Raw genomic sequence first — 19,156 nt, 5'->3', positions numbered from 1 at the left:
CTGCCAAGGAGACAGTCCTTTTCCCTGTCTGTCTTTGCCAGTGCAGACAGACCACGGCACAGCAAGTGAGCTATTAAAGAACAGCTCTAGCCAGCCAGCAAACACATGCTCATTCATCATTCTGGAGCAGGCAGGGGGACGTGCCAACTGCTTTCAGCCAGGACTCATCACAAAGCCTGTGTCCAATAGTCCAGCATCCTTGAAGGGAGCTGGGGTCAGACTAGGGGGCCCTGGACCCTCCAAAATGCCTTTTCTTGTCACAGGGGTGCTGGGAGAGCTGCTCTGCCCCAGGCTGGGAACTTGTGCATTTCTGAGACAGAGCCTCAGCATGGCAACATCATGCCAGAGACAGCTTGGAGAGGATGTGATGGTTGGCGTGGGCTTAGCTAAGGCCTGACCTGCCCCCACATTCCCACCTGAACCAGGCAGGCAGAGGTGCACAGCTCTCTGCAGTGGGACGCTCATGTCAGGTAGAGCAGAGTGGGAGACTGTCAGGCACTTGCAGGGAACTGTGTGGATCCTGCAGATCAGTGGTAGCTCTTTCAGAGCCTTTTCACAGTATCTGCCTGGTTTTACACCTACTTCTCTTCCCTGGTGCTGCAGTCTCCCTACCTGTCTCCATCCCTAAAGCCCAGCCAGCTGGGAGCCAGAGTGCTCCAACCTCTCATCTGGAATACCCCTGATTCAAGATGGGGATACCCCTTTATACAGCCCAAGTCAGGGGCCTGGACAAGAAACCATCCCTTTGTTGGTGCTAGCATGTAGCTGAAGTATGTGTTGCTCTGGCTAGAGTGACTCTTAGTGACAGAGTACCTGTGTATGCCAGCAGTGTCCCCAAAAAGCCACAGCACCAGCAGCTGAAGATTTGGCTAAGGCCAGAAGTCTGAGAGATTTGAAACCAAGTATGGCTGAAGCCCTACTTCTTTCCTCCCTTGCATCCAAAGGCATGTCATTCCTGCTGCCTGAGGTGGGAAACACAATTCCCTGGGAAAGGGAAATGCTGCCCTCTCCTCCTGCTTCGTGCCTTTCCCTGCCAGCTGACCATTTACAACCAAGAATGAGGCCAAGCAGAGATGGCCCCAAGGATGTACTTTGTGCTATATCATTGCCTGCCAGCCCCAGGGCTTGAGCCTGAAGAGTAAAACTAAAGAGTGGGGAAAAGATCCTCCTCTTTCACATGGAAGTGAAGCTGCTTCCCATGTAAGCTGCAAAGCTGCTTCTCTACCCACATAAGAAAGATCCTGCTGTCCTTGCCGCTGTCAGCAATGCTGTCTTGGAGAACAACTATGGGCTCACTGACCTTCTCTACCCCAGAGCTGCTGCCACAGCAGGACACAAGCTGCAGGCAAGAAGGGAATAATGCACTGAAGCACTCCTCCTGCTCGTAGCTGAGGCCTCAAGCTGCATCACTGAGCAGCTCTGGGCTGGATTTTTAAACAGATTTCAACCAAATCTCCCCTCCTTGGAAGTGGTAGGAGGTGCATACACACACCAAGCTGTGCAGTTCAATAACCACAAGCCCAGCTAGGGGAGGCAGGGGAACTCTCTGGCCTCTGCTGTGAAGCCCATCACTGTCAGATATGAGTAGTCTTTCTGCATGAGTTCATGGAAGCCAATTTGGGAGATCTCACACAAAGTGGGGGTGGCTTCATGTGTTTCAGATGAAGCAATCTGAGACCAGTTTCACTTAAGCAGGAGAAAGCAGTATGCAGAAAGGCCTCTGCTTCCTCACCTGCAAAATTCAGCTGTGGGTTTCTCGTGAGACCATGTTTGCACACCAGAAAATCCTCAAACATGTAAAGAGAGCAAAGACAAGCTCCTTCCCATCCCCTCCCTAGGGCTCCTCCATCTTCTCAGCTAGGTTGAAACCAGCTATGTATATCTGACAGTGCTGACTTTAATCATTGTCAGGAACCTTGTCCTGATTTTCTTTGTCTGTATTTATACCCCTTTACCAAATCCTCCTGGTTACTTAGCCCAGTCTAAGCTGGCCTTGAGCAGGGGGTGCTGGCCCAAATCCACTCGGTTCTGGCCACTCCCAAAGCAAACCTCTCCATCTGAAGGTCTGTGTGCACACGTGCCCATCCTTTGCAGAACCTACTGCAGGGATGGTGGCTGACCACAGTGCAGAATATGTGAGAATACGACTTTGCCACTCTTCCCTCCCAAGGCACAGAGGGTATAGTCTCTGTTCTGCCCCTAGATGTGGCAAGTCAGCCCCAAGCATCAGGAGGCCAGTGTAGAAGCCTGAAATATGGCTCTGAGTCTGGGCTTTCATTGCAAACACTTCCAGCATCAGCAGTGCAGGAGGAAGCAGGGGGGCTGGCTTAGCTTCTCCCGGTTGATAATTCATTACCGCCTGTTAGCCTGGATCCATCCGGCAGAACTACATCCTGGCAACGACATGTGTTCATTTCACACATAAAATGCTGTATCAAAATGCGTCATTTAGACATTCTCCCTGAAACCTTTCCCAGCTGTCTCTCCCAATGCTTTATATGCAGGAGCAGTCCCTGCAATTGGGGCATTTTGTTCCTAATGGATGCCTGGCACCGGTTGTAGAAATCAGGGCTGCAGGATCCGTGGTGCAGCTCATGAGAAATACAGGGGGGATCTTCCTACGAGGAACAGAGAGGCAGCAAGCAGAGGGTGCAGGTTTCATCTATGGAATGCTCATATTCATAGAGGGAGAAACAGCATCTATGCACGTGCACGTGGCTGGTTTATCACACACCGCTTGCAATGAAGCAGAAGTGCAGCATCCCTTCCCTCCTCCCCTGAGGGTCTGGGAGCCCTGAGCAGCAGGGCTGGATGGACTTGCCTTGGGAACATGGAGGAGGTCCCTTCCCCTTTCTCCAAGGTTCCTCACTTTGGCCTGATGCTGGTGACTGTCAGCCTGGTGGGCCGAGTGGGAAGAGGCAGGGTGGGTGGGGGACTCCATGCTTGCACAGCAGGTGCTGGGGGTGCTCCCCCAAGGCTGGGTGCCCTCTGACTCCCTGCAGAGCTGTTCCCAGGGTCAAGCTGGTTCTCAGGAGAGATGAGGCTTGCCCACCAAGCCTACACCTTTCATGTTGGCTGCCGAGTCACAGACAGCCTTCTACCCACCCCAAGCCTCTAATTGCCCTTTGAGCATATGTTCACAGTCTTCTTGATCTTCACCCCTCCTTTTCACCTCTTCTCTTTTCTGGCATTTCCAGGGGCTCTTCTTCCCCACTGTGTTCCCCAAGCACCATTGGAGCAGAGAGCTCTGCTGGTCTGGGAAGGTTCATCTTTTCCCTTGTAAGAACATAGAACAGGACTTCGCAAGAACAGCCGAGTTCACAAGCCCTCCCTAGACCCCTCCTGTGCCCGCTGTCCTCTGGGCTTCCCCAGGAGCCTCCCCACATCCCCCACGCAAAGGGCTGGGGGGCTGCGACAGGACCGCAGATCCCAACCCACCCCCCTACCCTGGTGGGAGCACTGGGCGAGCCCCCGACCGGTGAAGGTCACGCCGGGGCGGCGGCCGCCGGGCAAAGCCGCGCCGTGCTCTGCCCCCGCCACCGCCCACCGTCGAGGGGGCGGGCACACCGGGGCCTCGTGCGGCGGCGATTGGCTGTCGGCGGGGAGGCGGGGAGCGGCGGGGCCGCGTCTGGCTGCAGCGGCGGGCACGGAGCCCAGAGCGGGCGCGGCGGAGCATCTTCGGGTACCGCGGCCCCGGTGTGGGCCGCCTCCCCCGCAGGCCCCGGCCTCCTATGGGCGGTGCCGGCGCCCCGGCCCCTGCACGCCCGTCTCGCTCGGCGTTAGCATGGGCACGGTGCTCTCCCTCTCCCCCGCCGCCTCCTCGGGCAAGGGCGGCGGCGGCGGGGGGCTGCTGGCCGACAAGGCGCCGGGAAGGGTGCCGGGCAAGGGCGAGAGCCGGCTGAAGCGCCCCGGCGTGCTCATCTCGGCGCTCACCTGGAAGAGGCTGGTGGCCGCCTCGGCCAAGAAGAAGAAGAGCACCAAGAAGGTGACACCGAAGCCCGGCGGCGGGGCCCCGGGGGGGCCCCCGGGCCAGCCTGACCCGCTGGTGGTGCAGCGAAACCGCGAGAACTTGCGCAAGTCGGTGGTGGGGCCGGCCGACGGCGCCAAGCAGGGCCCGCTAGCCGTGCCGGTGCCCACCGTGCCCTCGGCGCCGCAGGAGTTGCACCCGGGCTCCGGCGGGGGAAAGCCGCCGCCACCACCGCCGCCGGTCGGCGGCCGCCCCCCAGGGTCCCCGCGCCGCGTGGTGGTGCAGGCGTCCACCGGCGAGCTGCTGCGCTGCTTGGGGGACTTCGTGTGCCGCCGCTGCTACCGCCTGAAGGAGCTGAGCCCCGGCGAGCTCATCTCCTGGTTCCGCAGCGTGGACCGCTCGCTGCTGCTGCAGGGCTGGCAGGACCAGGGCTTCATCACCCCGGCCAACCTGGTGTTCGTCTACCTGCTGTGCCGGGAAGCGCTGCGGGGCGAAGACATCGGGAGCCAGGCCGAGCTGCAGGCCGCCTTCCTCACCTGCCTCTATCTTGCCTACTCCTACATGGGCAACGAGATCTCCTACCCGCTCAAGCCCTTCCTGGTGGAGGGCGACAAGGGGCGCTTCTGGGAGCGCTGCCTGGGCATCATCCAGCGCCTCAGCGCCAAGATGCTGCGAATCAACGCGGACCCGCACTACTTCACGCAACTCTTCCAGGACCTCAAGAGCGAGGGCGAGGGCGGAGACGGGTCCAAGCACTGGACGATCAGCCTGGACCGTTAGGGAGGTACCAGGCCCCCGGGGCAGGAAGGGGCCGCGCACCGAGGGGCGGGGGAGGCGAAGGACTGTCGGATTCCCCATCCTCCCCCCGCATCCTCCTCGCCTTCCCCCCTCCCCGGCCGCCAGCTCCACAGAGACGCTACTTGGACCCTCCCTGCTCCGGATCCTGCCGCCCCCCTCCCGCGCTTCCGACCCCAGATGGGGGCTGCGCTCTGGAACACCGAGGCGGCGGCGAAGACCGAGGAGGGGGAGTGGTGTCTCTCCCGCCTGCGCGATGGAGGGGGGAAGGCTGCGGAGGAGCGGAGGCTCCTTGGATGCGTTTTCTCTAGAAAAAAAGGGGAGAAAAAATTGATGTGAGGGTCTGGGGCAGAAGTGGTCGAGGGGCCTTGGGGGTGCGGCGGGTGCCTCTGGCAGAGGGTGCATGTGAACGAGCTCCCCGGCGCGGGCAGAGCCGCCCTGCCGTGCTCCCGGTGCTGTCCGTGGTGCTGGAGCTGCCGCGCCTGAGCAGACAAAGGCGGGGGGGCAGGGTTACGGGCAAGGCTGGGGGTGGGTTCTGTGTCGTGAGCGATGCCTTTCCTCCCCCCCTCCCGCCCACGTGGGGGGATGTGGGCCCCCCTGAGCATGGGCGACGGTGCCCCTCACCCCGCGGGAGCCGCCCGCATGCCCCTTTGTTCGAGCCGCTGGGGGTGGCGCCCACGCCCCTCCCCGCGGGTAATTCCTCCCCCCGCCCCCCGGTGCGCCTCCCCAAACAAGGGGTTATGCCTCCCCCAACCTTGGCTTGCTGCGAGTAAAGGGGTCTGTGCTAGAGGAGGCCTAGGGAGCCCAGACGGAGGGGGTCTGCTATGGGAGGGGGTTTCCCCTCTCCTCTTGCTTTGCTTCACTGGAGAATAAAGAGGTGGCCTGGATGGGCCTGGTGATGGCTCCTGGACTTGCTGGGCTGTGGGGTGCAAGTGGGATTGGGGGGGGCACCCCAAGCTCCTAGTCATGCCCCCTCTCCTCCCCAAGACGGATAGGAGGGACCTGATTCTCAAAGCGGGTTTTACTACCCAGTGTGAGTTGGGGGTCAGAATTTCACCTCTGTTTGTTGTGCCCAAGGCCAGTTCTGGTCCACCTGAGTGTCTCTTGGTTCCTTGTGAGCTCTTCTGGCCTTCTCCATTCCAGATGGAAATACCTGATGCCTGTCTGCTGCTCTGAATTTAAATAGGATGCCACATTTCATGTCACCTCCATTTTTATTTTTTTTTTCAGTTTTATTTTTCCTAAAGCTACCCCCACCTCCCCCTTCCTCCCTGTCTCTGCAGGGCTGGGCTCCCTTCCCTGGCAGCAGCAGGGTGTGGGAGCTGTGCTGCTAGCCCTGTTACCAGCTCTGTGCTTTTGCAGACCCCCAGGGAGAGGGGTGGAGAAGGGGAAGGCTTTGCTTTTCTCATAGCTGGTTGCTATGCTTCGGACTGCTGAATTTGCTGGGGCTTCTTTAGCAGGATCTGCACCACATATTCTCCGAGGTCTGCATCCAGTGCTTCCCAGCCCCTCTGAGCCAGGCATTCAGGCTCCCCTTAGCTGGGAAGAGCTGTGCTGGCTCTGCAGGTCATGGAGGGTAAGCTGGATTCTCTCTACCTTTGTGTGCATCAGCAGAGCTGCTAATTAGGCCCAATCTGGCTCATTCAGGCAAAGCTGTGCTACCAGGAAGACAGCACAGATGTCAGCATGGGAGCTGACCTGGCAAGGTGCTATGCAAGGCTTTTCCATGGCTGTGTAAACCCACCAAGACCAGTGCTTCGCCCCTTCTGCCTCTCCTAATGGATGCTGTTGTTCCTGCCTGTAGATTGACATTCATGTGACCTTGTGGTGAGCTGTCTGGGCCACAATGCACTCAACCCACCCCAAATTTGACTATATCCACATCTTGTCCTGAGGAAGGTAGCTCTGGCTTAAAGAGGTGGAATTGGACCCTTCGAGCTCCTATGGGGCTGCTGGGAGAGCCCTGACTCTCCCCATCAGCATTTTGCAGAGAGGAAAACTGAGGCACAGTGAGATGAATGCAGGAAGGTCTGCTGCATCGCAGGGTAACATCTGAGCCTGTGGTGCTGGCAGTCTCTACCCTGAGCTGTGGGTGTTTGTCCAGTGACTCCCCTACCCCTAGGTGTGGGGCTTTATAGAGTCTTGTCTCCAGAGCTGAACAACCTGCTAGCACTGGTGAGGGTTTCCCACCCTGCAGATCTCCTTAGCGACACTTACAAGATATTTCAGCTTCAAGCCCCAGCTGCAGCGAGGCCATGTCCTTCCCCTCCTCCCTTGTGTTTCATTGATTAAGAGTGCTAGGCCTCATTGGGGGATTTAGGAAGAGCTAATTGCAGACTGGTAATTGAAGACAGCTTGGAGTCTCTGGAAATGTCAAGGAATGAGAGACAAACTTAGATGCTCCCCTGCATTTAAATATGCATCATTGGCTCAGCCAGAGCCTTACTGAGGAGAGGGAGATGTGTCTGGATCTTTTACAGCTGCTGGGGGGACCAAGGCAGGGGGAGCACTCACCTTACCTTGCCTGGGAGCCTTCTGCTCCCACCACGGCAAAGGGGAGGTGGGGAGGGAACACAAGCAAGGATGAGTAGTGAGGGTGGGAATCCTCAGACAGGCTTGGGAGCTTAGCATTTTCCCCTCTTAAAAATTGCGTGATTTAACCTGCCACACCCCTGTGCTCCTGCATGATGGATGATCTGGACTCAGGAGCCAGCTATTGGGCAGCAGTAAGGGGGATGGATAGAGCTTGTCCCCAGCCTTGTGATCCCTTCAGCCACCAGTGCTCCCTGAGGAGCATTAAGGGACTGGAAAGCCCCTGTGCTGCCAGCTGCAGAGCCCATCAGTGTCTGGGATTGCAGGGATGGGAGATTCATGTTGGGTTTGGGACTCAGAGGTAGAGCAGCAGGGCCAAGTCAGTGATCAATCACCACAGAAATCCAGGTGAGGGATCCCAGTACTTTCCTAGTTTGAAATTCCTCCAGCAGCAACACATCTCCTCTCCGTGCCTCACAGTGGACGCCCCATCTGCTCTGACATACATTGCAGCAGGGTAGGTGGGCACAAGCTGCATGGTGCAGCCTGCAGTGGGTTCAGAACTTTCTGCCCCAAGAAAGTCTCTTCTCAGGCCGTAGCATCCTCGTGTTGCTTCCCAAGAGTGTATGGGGCTGCTAGGGGCACCCTTGTTGCCAGTGGGTCCCAGGGTTGCATGAAAAGGGGAGTTTCTACCTGGAACTGTGGAACAACTGCTCTGTGGGACTCCCCTTGCCCTACTGCTCTCTCTGGGGAGCAAACTCTATGGGTTGGATGAGCTGGCCATAGCACTGGGGCATGGAGGAATGATGAACAGCTGGAGCAGCCAATGTAGCAAGCCATGCTTCTTCCTTTCAAAAGAACAGCAGTGAAGCTGTGTTTTTGCTATTAAGAGTTGGCATCATCCCCTGGAGTGACTTGGAGGTGCTCCATGGGGAGGAAACTGTTCTGTATGGTGCAGACCTGGCACCTGCATGGCTGGTGAAGGACCTGCCTTGGCCCAGCTTTCTACTCAGGCCTTTCTTCATTTGCCTCTGGGGATGATGGAAAACATGTTTCTTGAGGCAGATGGAAGTGGGAGGTCTCTCTTCTGCCTCTGTGGGAGCTACTTAGACACTGGATCATTGCAGCTTTGGGCTGTTGCTCTCTGGGCTGAATTGGGGGTGACTTGTGGGTACAGGTTTCTGGTCCCCTCCCTGCTCCATGGCACTTCATCACAGCTGCTGGTGGGGTGTCTGTGGGGGAATACATGGACAAAGTGACCCCAGGACATGGCAGCAAATGAAGAGGGAGAATGAGGAGTCCCAGGCGAAATTGGCTGATGAGGTATTTGTACTCAGGAAGGGGCAGGAGAGCAGCCAGAAGGTCTCAGCTGATGGGAGGTAAATGCAGGCTGGGTGGAAATCTGCAAAAGCTCTACCTGTGCTCAGGGTGGCCCAGTGGTAGTCATGAGACTGAAGAAGGTGGGATGACAGACAGTTTGGTCTCCACTGTAGCCAAAGCATGTCTTGTGGCATTGCCTGGCTGATGGGTTTGGGACTGAGGAGCGTAGACTGGGGACAGCTCTGTGCTGGGAAGCTGGGGCAGGTGAAGAAGGGGAACCAGATACCTTGGAGCTCTGCTGTGATGGTTAATCCTTCTGCCACAGAGCCTGGAAGAGCAGAGGGCCAGGGCTACATAGTCTGGGGCATTACCTCCAGCTCACTGGGAGTTGAGCATGGAGGTCACCCTGTGCTGTGTTCCCTGCCTGTCTCACGGTCCTTTGTCACCCCCGAGGACTGAACTCCTTGGGGGATAGCCAGGCAGCACCAAACTGTGGCCCAAGGCAGTCATGGGGAGTCTGCTTCAGGAAGTGAGTGCCCCTAGGCTGGAGTAGGGGCTGCTCCCTCATCAGAAGTCCTGCATTAGAGCATAATCTGGCATTAGCACATTAATCCAGTTCTCCCGCTACTCAGCTACTGCCCTCGGCAAAGTCCAGCCCAAGGTCTCAGTGTACAGCTGGGCAGCAGCAGACCAGGACACTGTCTCCCTGGCAGCCCAGAGAGCTGGTGGCAGCAGGGATGAGGTTTGGGTTTATGGTGACAGTACAACCCCAGCCCTTAGCATGTTGGCAAGGAAGAAAGCAGCATCTTTGGGAAGCATCACATTTCGTTCCTTGGAGGGACTTTACAAAGGGTTTTGAAGCCTGAATGCCTGTACCTGCAGGCTCTGGCTGAGCCACACTAAGTCGTGAAGCACTTTGCAGGGAGCCACGCCAAAGGGAAGGTGGCGTCTGGATAGAGGATGTGAGTCAGCAGCTTGGGGGTGGGGGGCTGAGGAGCCAGCACAGCCGGGATGTGGAGAGGATGAAATAAGTGGGAACTGGGAGAGCTGTAGGGAGAGCAGAGGTAGGCAGAGAGGCAGCTGATGTCCCCTAGGGCAGACGTGGCATGGCTGTGCTGTAAAGGTGCTTCCCAGCATGAGAAATGAAACAAGTGGTGACATGACTCTGCTAAAATAGGAGATGGGGTATTCAATCCTCCCTCTGGTCCATTACTGTGTGGCTGGGAGACTTTGGGGAAGTTGGAGGGGTCCCCCTGTTATGCTGACAAGAGGCTAAAACCTACCCTCTTGACAGGTAAGCAAAGCCAGATACAAAGAGACTTTATTTTTGGTTTGGTTTTTTTTTTTTTTTAAAGTAGGGAAAAAAATCCTTCTGTCTTTAATCACAGGGCAGCAGAAGAAGCTGCTGTGCCATAGCCTCTGCTCCCTCACTCTTCCTAGTGCAGGCTGAAGCCCTTTGGGACCGTGTTCCCCATCTCACCCTGAACAGGGCACCCAAGGACTCCCTTGCAGGTAGGTCACAAGCCCATGGATGCACTGGGCCCATGCACCTCCTGCCAGCCACCTGAGACAGGCTGCCCACCCAGCTGGTACGTACACTCCACTGCCAGGGATGGTGCTCCCACATCAGCCCCGTGGGCTGGGCACCCCCAGTCGGGGCCAGAGACGATGCTCTGCCAGAAGCTGTGCAGGGCTCGGCCCTGCTTGCCCATTGGCAGGATTTTGCTGCAGTCTGCTCCGAGCCGGCAGTTTTGGTGACTGAAGAAAACTGCAGAAAGCAGCACCTCTGGCAGGCTGGGTCAGGTGGGGCTCTGGGGAGGGGGAAGCTGAGTTGGGTGAAAGTGATGCTCTGTTCCCCCTTCCGATAAGCACAATATGTCATGGGGTGTGGGGGGGGACGGCTCCCAGTGGTACCTGGGGATGGGAGCATCCCGAGTTGCCATGGTGACACCGGCTGCGTCCATAGGCAGGCGAGAGCATCGCTGGTGCAGTCCCACATGGGTGTCCTCCCCCTTCCTTCCTGGCTGCCGTCCCTGGGGAGTGCAGGGCTGGTTCCCGGCTTCTGGTGTGACACCTTGGGGACAGAGCAGTGGGACTGTGCCAAGTGAGCTCAGATCAGAGCAAAGCAAGCCCTCAGCTGCAGGCTGTTGCACTGGGTGTGTGCAGTGGTCTCCCCTCTCCCAAAAAGGTAACTCCCCCTTTTCCCCAGCATGTCTCGCCTCCAATCCAGCAGGGACCCGGATTGCAGGGTCGGGAATGAGGAGGGGACTGGAGTCACCTGGGCTTCCCTGGTGCAGGCACTGACAGAGGGACACGAGGGGTAGGGACAGGGAGGGGGAGAAGGGAGGAGCTACTAGTGACCCACATCCCTTAATCCGTGTCCTGCCCTGCGTCATGCAGTTACCTAAGCCCTGAAGCGGCTCCCCCGACGGGGGCGCAGCCCTCTGCCCCGTCTCTGAAGGAGCCAACTGTGGTCAGTTCCCTCATTTTGCCCTTGCAAAGCCAAGCTTGGGGGCAAGGGGTGTCTTCAGCTTGTCTTCACACTGGTTGCGTGGGAGTAACTACTCCTTTCCCCCTCACTTCACTTCCTGCTGTCCTTGGGAACCAGGCTGTGCAACACTCAGGGACCATGGAGGTGGGAACAGCCCCTCTCTCTCCAGTCCCTGCAACTCCTTTCCCATACATGGGCTCCCAGATGGCAGCATCGGCCCCCCACTTCGCAGCCTGAGCCCTCCCCAGAGGACACACTGACATCAGATCCCACTCCCTTAAGCTGATTAGGGCAATGAGGATGCATCGAAGCAGATGCCACCAAGGCTGTGAGAGTGACCAGACCCTGGAGGGATGCAGAGGGGGCAGCATGAAGCCCCCAGATCTGTGGGCTATTGTGATCTGGGGCATGCAGAGAGAGGGACTGGATGCTGGCCACTCCCTCCATGGGCTGGGTATGGCTCCCCCCTATACAGCCAGTTTGATCCCTGCTGTGAGCCTGGCACCCTGGGTCCTCGATGGCAGTGGGATCAGGACCAAAGCCTCAAGGAAGGGGACAAGCAGAGGGCAGTCCCTGGGCCCACAGCAGCCACTGTGGGCACCAGTGGATCTGTGGACATGTTCTTGGAGCCAGGCAAGCAGTGCTCTCCCGCTCACCCCTGCATCAATGTCACACATGAGCCTGGCCTGGCACAGGATATGGCTGTGCTGAGCCCAGTGCATTGCCCCAGACTGGTTGCACAGGACTGTGAGTCACAAGAGATCCAGCTCCTGGCATCCCTAATTTGCCTGGATAATGGCAGGATGGCAAACATCTTGCCAGGCCAACTGCATCTCCTCTTTGCCTCCAGTTGCCACATCCCCTTGCCAGCCTAAGATCAGCTTATGTGGGCTCCCTAGAGGGGTGCCTCAAGTAACCCAGAGGTTTCCGGCTCTGCCCTGTTTCTTGGGGTTTATAAGAATCAGACATGATGCCTGGAGAAAAGGTGACACAGCAGAGTAGTGGTATCCTCCACACCCCAGCCCAGAAGGTGCTCTGGCTCAGATGGGAAAGGATTTGCTGGGTGGTTCCCCCACTTGCCAGCTCCCTTCAGACAGGAGAGGACACAGGTCACAGCACCTCTCTGTTTTATTGAAGACCAAACCCACCCCCCAGCCAGTGTAGAGCTCAGTGTGCCCAGCTCTTCTGAGTCTGCTGAGCCAATGTCCTGCTCCGGAGGATGGGGGCAGCTCCTTGAACCCAGGGGGAGACCCAGGGTTGCTCCTTGGTTCCTGGGGCTCCCAGTCCTGCTGTCATCCCTTCTCCTGCCCTACCTCCCACCCTACCTTGTCTCTGGGGATGTTCCCACCTATGGAAGGTGTCCCACCAAACCCTGCATGTGAGGGGCTAAAGCCAGAGTAAAACTGGAACAATAATCTTGGAAGTGACGAGCAGGACACAGGTTCATGTGCTGGATGTCAGGACCATCTGTGGTGTGATCCTCAAGCACTGGGGAGAGGGCAGAGTTGCAGGGACCAGGCTGTGTTGCCTCCAGGCTCTGGTCTTGCCCTGAAGACTAGCAGTGCGTGCCTGTCACACCTGCCCCTGGCACCTCCAACCCCAGAGCCCTGCCCCAGGTAGGAATCAACCCATGAAGAACATCTGCTCTTCAGACCAAGGCTTCTCCTGAGATGTGAAGGAAGCTACCATTAGCAGGAGGTGTAGGAGGGATGGAAGAAAGGAAGACTTTGGAGACATAGGTGAGTGGACCAAGTTGTCAAGGAAGGTCCCCTTTCCTTGCCTCTGCTTAGTGGGACCCTCATCCATGGATGCAGCTGCCCCGAGGCCCCAGCTCCTGACTCCTCTCTGCAGGTAGAGTGGTGGGGCAGGCACAGGCTGGGGGCAGAGCTAAGGATATTCAGGGGGTGGGCAGCATGTTGCAAAGGAAAGGGGGTGCACAGTCCCTGCCAGGAGTGGAGCTGATAGTTTTTCCTTCCATTCACATCCTGCTTTAGGTATCCACATCTGTTCCCAGGATCATGGATACCTCCTCATCTTAAATTTAGATGGCTTCTCTCCTCCAGCCACCCCTATCAGGGAACTAACCCAGCTACCCTGCAAGCACCTCCCACCCTCCCCACCATTCCAAATTTAAAAGGGGCAAGTGAGAGCAGGGCACGATCCCATCCCCCATCCCTCCCCACTGAGTTCCCAACTCCACAGCCCCATGCTGCCAGGGACAAGGAGTGTCCACCTGGCACAGCTGAGCCTCTAATGGTAATGGTTGTTCATATTGTTGAGGTGGGAGGCTGCCATGGCGCTGAATGGAGCTGAGGGCTGGAGCCCGTGCCCGGGGTAGAGGGATGGGCTGGAACCAGGCCAGTAGGAAAAGCTGGCCGGTGTCACCCCAGAGGTCATGAGGTTGAGTTTGGAGATGCCCGAGAAGGGCAGCGGTGCCAGGTTGCCCTGAAATTTGTAGAGGGTGTGATCGGGGGTGGCCGGCTGGCACACCTGCGCCAGCCCATGGAAGTCGAACTTGTAGGCGTAGCGCTTGCCATGGACCTTGGTCATGATGTTCTTGTCGTAGTAGTAGCGCAGTGCCCGGCTCAGCTTGTCGTAATTCATGTTGGGTTTGCTCTTCCGCTCGCCCCAGCGCCGCGCCACCTCGTCGGGGTCGATCAGCTTGAACTCCCCGTTCGTGCCTTCCCAGGCGATGCAGTTCAGGTTGGCCCGGTCTGAAAGCAGCTCCAGCAGGAACTGCCACAGCTGGATCTGTCCGCTGCCTGCAAGGCCGAGCCCCAGAGAGGTTAAAGCTCCCTCCCAGGGCACAAGGTTAGGGACAGGATGTACCCCAATTCTCCTCGACCCACTGCTATATTGCCCCCTCCCATGTGGACCCAGGTTTAGGCTGCACTTCATTGCATCTTCCCTGCTCTAGAGATGCAGAAGATGGTAACAAGGTTATGTCTCCTTTGCAGCATCCCTACTCCATCCTGCCCCTCAGGTAAGAGGAGGAAAAGATGCCCTTTCACCTTGTGATGGGGTAGGAGTGCTCAGAGGTCAAAATAGGTTGCAATGGGTCTGGATCCAGGGTCTCCACATCCCTCCCACCCACATTCACACACCACTGAAGACAAATACCTGTTTGTTTTGGTGTGAGGACATGGCCTTTTTCTTTCATCTGCGGCCCCAAGAAGGAGATATCTTGGAAGTACTCAGACTTAACCCAGCACAAATATTCCCCACTGCCACATCTACTTGAAACTGGGCTGGTGTCACAGCACAGCCTCTGCTCTAGGGGCACTGTACTCTGTGCTGATGTCTCCACGGTGAGCTGAAGTCAGGGTGCAACACTGATCTGAACTACACCCAGAGAGGCACAGAGGAGAGGGAGAGAGGAGGACAGGGCAGGACCTGCTGTGGCTTTGAATCGGGCATCAGTGTTCCTTATTTCCAGAGGAAAAGTGTCCTCTCTGAGCCATGGCCATTGCATCTGCAGCTTGCCCTGAGTATCCTTGGTGAGTGCCCAAGGTGCCCCTGTGCCACACACTGGAGCCTGGCACACCTGGACGTGCCCATGGTGAGGCACAAGGACAGGCTTCATTGTGTCTGGCCAGAAGTCACAAGAGGAGAGGGTCCCTGGACCTTTGGACGAGGAGCAGTCCTGCCACTGAGATCCAGCCACTCTGCAGAGCAGCCCTGCACTTATCTAAATACCTTGCCCTACCCTATCTGAGCAGCAGCCCTTGCACATCCCTGCTCCTTGTCCCAACCCTTGCAGCACAGTCTCTTCCCATAGAAGGGGGCACGTCTTTGAATTTAATCCTTCTCCCTGTGCTTTTCTACCATTATTGTGCATATAGGTGCTTGGATCCCATTCAGAGGTTTATCACCCATGACCCCTGCAGCAAGCAGTCCCATAGCTCAGCTACATTTCCCACAAAGAACCACCTTATCCTACTTATCTAACACCCACCTATTTTATCTGGTGCTCCCCATTTCTTGCCCTGGAAGGAGCAGGGAACAGCTGTTTCCCGTCCATCCTCATCTCACCAAATCCAGGTTAGACATCCTGATCCAGGCAGATACACCCCAGTCTTTCCAAGGTGTTGCGTTTCCTAATCCCCCATCCTGGGAAGAAGGTGGGGGTCTCTCCTCCCTGGGAGAGATCCCTGCAGCCTTTGCCTCTCATTGCCACAGCCTCCACCCTGGGCTCCAGCTATCTCCCAGTTGTGGCTGTTCCACCCCATGCAAGGAGGGCAGGGAGGTGTTGGAGGGTGCAGCCGGGTGGAGTGGTGAGGCTCAACCCTGACTGCCGCAGGGTGCCATGATAATACACCTGGCAGCTCCCCGAGGAAATATCCAGGGATCCAAAAAGGTCCTCGCTGCATCACTGTGCACCAAGTATGGCTAGGCAGAGTCCCCAGTGCAGAGGCAAAAGAGTCTCCCAGTCCCAGCTTTCCTACCCCTCCCACCACTAAACTAGGGCTCCCCTTTTCCTGCTCAGAGCAGCCCCTTGTCAACTGTCTCCTTGCAGACAGGCAAGCTATATGGCCCGAACACCACAGTGCTGGCCCCGCGGTACCCAGTGCTGCTGCACTCCCCAGCAGGCTCCAGGCTGCTCCCTCGCCAGCACTTGCCCATGCCTGTAACCCCAGCGTGGATTTCTCCAGACGGGGATCCATAAATTCCCAGACTTGCCCGAGCCCCAGTCCTTCACCGGCAGCTCCCTCACGGATGGTGTCTCAACTCACCTCCCCACTCCCAGGAACGGGTCTCCCGAGCCCGGATTAGCTCGCCCCACTCCCGGGCTGGCTGGCAGCTCTCTCCCCGTCTGATGTCCCGAGCAACTGGGAGACCGGAGCTGGGACCCCGAACTCTCCCCGCTGCGGGGCTCGGGGGGCCGGGTTCCCCGCTCCCCTCTGCTGCCACGGGACGGGGGCTCCCGGCCGTCGGGGCTCGGTGGTTTCCCCGCAGGATTTGGCAGCGGAATGCTCCCAGCCCGCAGCAGCAGGGAACGGGGGCTCCGCGGCGGCCGTGTCCCGCATGGGCAGTGCCCGGCACACGAACGGGAAGGGGTCCCCAGTGGCTGCGGGTCGGGGAAGAATGCGTGTGCCCCGGGGGTCCCCGCTCCGGGCCAGCTGAGGGGAGCGGAGCAGGTCCAGGGGAAGGGGCAGCGGTGCTCTTACCTTTCTGCACGCCGGGGCTGAGAGACCCCCATGCCTGGCTCTTCCCGTCTTTGAACAAAGTTTCCCCTACTGGATCTGGGGGAAAAAAAGGGGCGCAGGTGGGGGTGGCGGGGGGCTGGAGCCAGGCGGGACCGCGACCCCCCGGCGCCCACCCGCGGGCAATGTCCTCGCAGCCCCCGTCCGCTCCCCCTCGCTTGCCCCGCCGCCGCGGCGAAGCCAGGAAACGCGTCCAGGAAAAAGGAAATCCGATTTCCGACCCAGCCGGGGAAGCTTTTAAATAGGAATAGAAAATCCCGTGGGCTGGGGTAGGGAGGAGAGAGCGAGCGAGGGAGAGAACTGCGGGACAAGGGGACAGGGAGAGGAGGCAGGTGAGCGGCAGGATGGGCGGCAGGATCGGCGGGTGGAAGGAAGGATGACTGCTGGCGTTTGGGGAGCGGACCACTGTGAAAAGGAGAGACAGATGGAGGGATGGATGGAAGGAAGGAAGGAAATGAGTGGATGGATAGAAGGACAGAAGGGAGGTTGGATGAGTGGGTAGATGGAGGGAAGAAAGGGCGAGAGGTGAATGGATGGAAGGAAGGGTAGGTAATTGGTAGGATGAGGGCAAAACAGGTTGATGGAAGGGACAGAGGGTAGACAGAGGGATTGGCTGGTAGCGGGGATGGAAAAGGGGATAGAGGGATAAGTGGGTGGGGTGGAAGGATGGATGGAAGCACAGGGCAAGGATGGGTGGGTGGAAAGATGAGTTGGAAGGAGAGAAGGGTGGATGGAGGGATGGAAGGACAGGGGACGGTGGGTGGATGAAGGATGGGAGGATAAGTGTGCAGGCATGGAAGGCTGTGAGGGTAGATAGAAGGGATGGTTGTGGTGCTCGAAGGCAGGAAGAGAGAATGGACAGAAAGAGAGAGGAGAGAACAGGGTGGGCTCTGGAAGGAGACAGGGCAGAGAAGCGTCCCGGGGCCTCAGCGGGACAGGGCGGCCAGGGGCTGGGTGCTGTGCGGTGCACGGCGCAGCGGTGGGGCAGCGGCCGAGGGATCCGCCCGTACCTGGCAGATACATGTTGAGCAGCAGTGGCACCGCTCCGGTGCCGTGTCTCATGGCAGCTGTGGGGGCGGCCCGAGGGCTGCATGTTTTAATATTCCTGCCCCTATTATTATTATTATTATTCCACTTTATCAGGGAGCAGCTGATGGCGAATAAATGGCAGCGGGACGGGCAGGGGACGGGCAGGGGCCGGGGGAGGCGGAGGAGGGGGAGTTTCCAGGCAACTCGCAGGGGCTCGGGGCCCCGGCTCCAGCAATTTCCTCCACTGTAATTAAAGCGGGCGCTGCCCCCCCCCTCCCCCCGCTATCGGGCCCGCATCAGACTTTAATCACGGCCGCGGGTTTCTATGGAGAGAGGCTCGGGCCGCTTCCTGCCTCTTCCGCCTCCTTAACTCTTCGCAAACACGGCGCTGCCATCCCAGCTAGGAGCGGGCTCGGACACTGCCTGGAGACTGCCCGGGCCCGGCCTCCCACCAGCGTCCCGCTTCCTGACCCGCCGACCGGACAGCATCCTTTTGGCCGTCTGCATCTCACTGTATGGCATCGGCATCGGCATCGGCGTTGGTGTCATCCCACCAGCATCTGGCTCTCTGACCCACCTGTGCTGCCAGCCATGAGGATCCGTGCCTACCCCTTTCCCAGCTTCAGCATCATCAGCACAGTCTTGGGGTCTCCTTGCAGTTCCCAGAGCCCTGGGGTGGGGCCATCTGCGTCCCCACCAGGTCTGTCCAGCCCTGGGACACTGGTGATGGGATTCCTTTGTGATGCCCCGGGTGGGTAAGAGTTTCAGGGTGGGTAAGTGCAGGTTGTACCACAGATTTGCCACCTCCCTGGCTCCTCTGTGCCCTTCTGGACAGTCCCTGACTCAGGGACAGTTAAGCCTGTGGCCAACCCTGTCCCAATCTGTTGCTCACCTTTATTAGGATCTGTAGAAGTTGGGTGACACTCAACACCCCCCCAAACCAGAATGGCCCTATCTTCATCTGCTTGTCTGGGCAGCCCCAGTATGTTCTGAAGACAGGAAGGCAATTTGTGGAGAAATGTGCAATGGAGAAAGATGATCCCAGCTCCCAAAAGACACATCTGCCCATGTTTTCCCCCATCATACATGGCTCCAGCTGCTATATGCAGTTTTGGGGTGCTCTCAGAGGCTCTGTCCCCTTGGTCAAGAGTAGACCCTCCACCAGGACCCCACAGCTTGACGCAGCTAGGCAGCATGTCAGCAGCTTGCACCAGCTCTGCTCCACGAGTCCAGTGCTGTACAGCCAAGACTGCAACCTCTCCTGTGGCATTTCGTTGATGTCTAGTAACAGGACAAGCTCTTATGCAGGACTTAGATAAATTTTTTGAAAGCGATCATTGCAAGATATGAACCTAATGGAAACCAGAATATAGCCATGCCAGACCCACGGTTATTATTAATACTGTAGCCAAAATGTGTCTTGCATCAAAAGGTGAACGATGCTCAGCTGGGCTTCTACAGCCCAACAAGGCTGATAGCGGGGGGTGTGGGGGGGTGGGGGGCAGCACCCAACGTCCTCCGGAGTGTTTAGGAAACAGGGGATCCCATGGGTGCTGAGCAGGGCTCCAGGTGCTCCACCTCTTCTGCCCATTAGGGACAAAGAGCAGATACTGGCAGGGGGAGACATGAGCAGATAAGATGGTACTCCCCCCGCAATTCCCCACAAATCCTGTTTAGATGTAACTGCCCTTTAAAAGTTTCTCTTCTCCCAGCTTGTCCTCTGAGCTCCCCCGAGCCCCACAGTGAGGTGTCCCAGCTCTGTAAAGCCCAGCAGCTCTGGCTGCTCCCCCCATCCCTCTCCTCCCCAGCCCTCCAAGT

The 19,156-nt window shown here is 58.0% G+C and overlaps 2 protein-coding genes across 2 annotated transcripts; one reads left to right on the top strand and one right to left on the bottom strand.

Moving 5' to 3' along the window:
• The first annotated feature begins 3,672 nt into the window (after positions 1-3,672).
• Positions 3,673-5,654, top strand: CDK5R2 (cyclin dependent kinase 5 regulatory subunit 2). Its single transcript, XM_032693165.1, has one exon. It carries the CDS (start codon positions 3,785-3,787, stop codon positions 4,745-4,747), a length of 963 nt encoding a protein of 320 aa, XP_032549056.1. The 5' UTR covers positions 3,673-3,784; the 3' UTR covers positions 4,748-5,654.
• A 6,572-nt stretch (positions 5,655-12,226) lies between these two features.
• Positions 12,227-17,371, bottom strand: FEV (FEV transcription factor, ETS family member). The gene is made up of 3 exons (XM_032693239.1): positions 17,320-17,371; positions 16,274-16,348; positions 12,227-13,867 (listed from the first exon to the last, which is right to left on the bottom strand). Exons 1-3 carry the CDS (start codon positions 17,369-17,371, stop codon positions 13,356-13,358), a joined length of 639 nt encoding a protein of 212 aa, XP_032549130.1. The 3' UTR covers positions 12,227-13,355.
• Between the last annotated feature and the right edge of the window lie 1,785 nt (positions 17,372-19,156).

This window comes from Chiroxiphia lanceolata, chromosome 7 (genome assembly GCF_009829145.1).
Source record: "Chiroxiphia lanceolata isolate bChiLan1 chromosome 7, bChiLan1.pri, whole genome shotgun sequence".
NCBI lineage: Eukaryota > Metazoa > Chordata > Aves > Passeriformes > Pipridae > Chiroxiphia > Chiroxiphia lanceolata.
This window is presented reverse-complemented; position numbering and strand designations above follow the sequence as displayed.

Bases quoted from the DNA above. Each gene is read 5' to 3' on its own strand.
- CDK5R2 (XM_032693165.1), top strand. From the start codon at position 3,785: ATGGGCACGGTGCTCTCCCTCTCCCCCGCCGCCTCCTCGGGCAAGGGC.
- FEV (XM_032693239.1), bottom strand. From the start codon at position 17,371: ATGAGACACGGCACCGGAGCGGTGCCACTGCTGCTCAACATGTATCTG. The intron at 16,349-17,319 runs GTACGGGCGGAT...TTTTTCCCCCAG, and splicing joins GCTCAACATGTATCTGCCAG to ATCCAGTAGGGGAAACTTTG. The intron at 13,868-16,273 runs GTAAGAGCACCG...TCGGCCTTGCAG, and splicing joins CAGCCCCGGCGTGCAGAAAG to GCAGCGGACAGATCCAGCTG.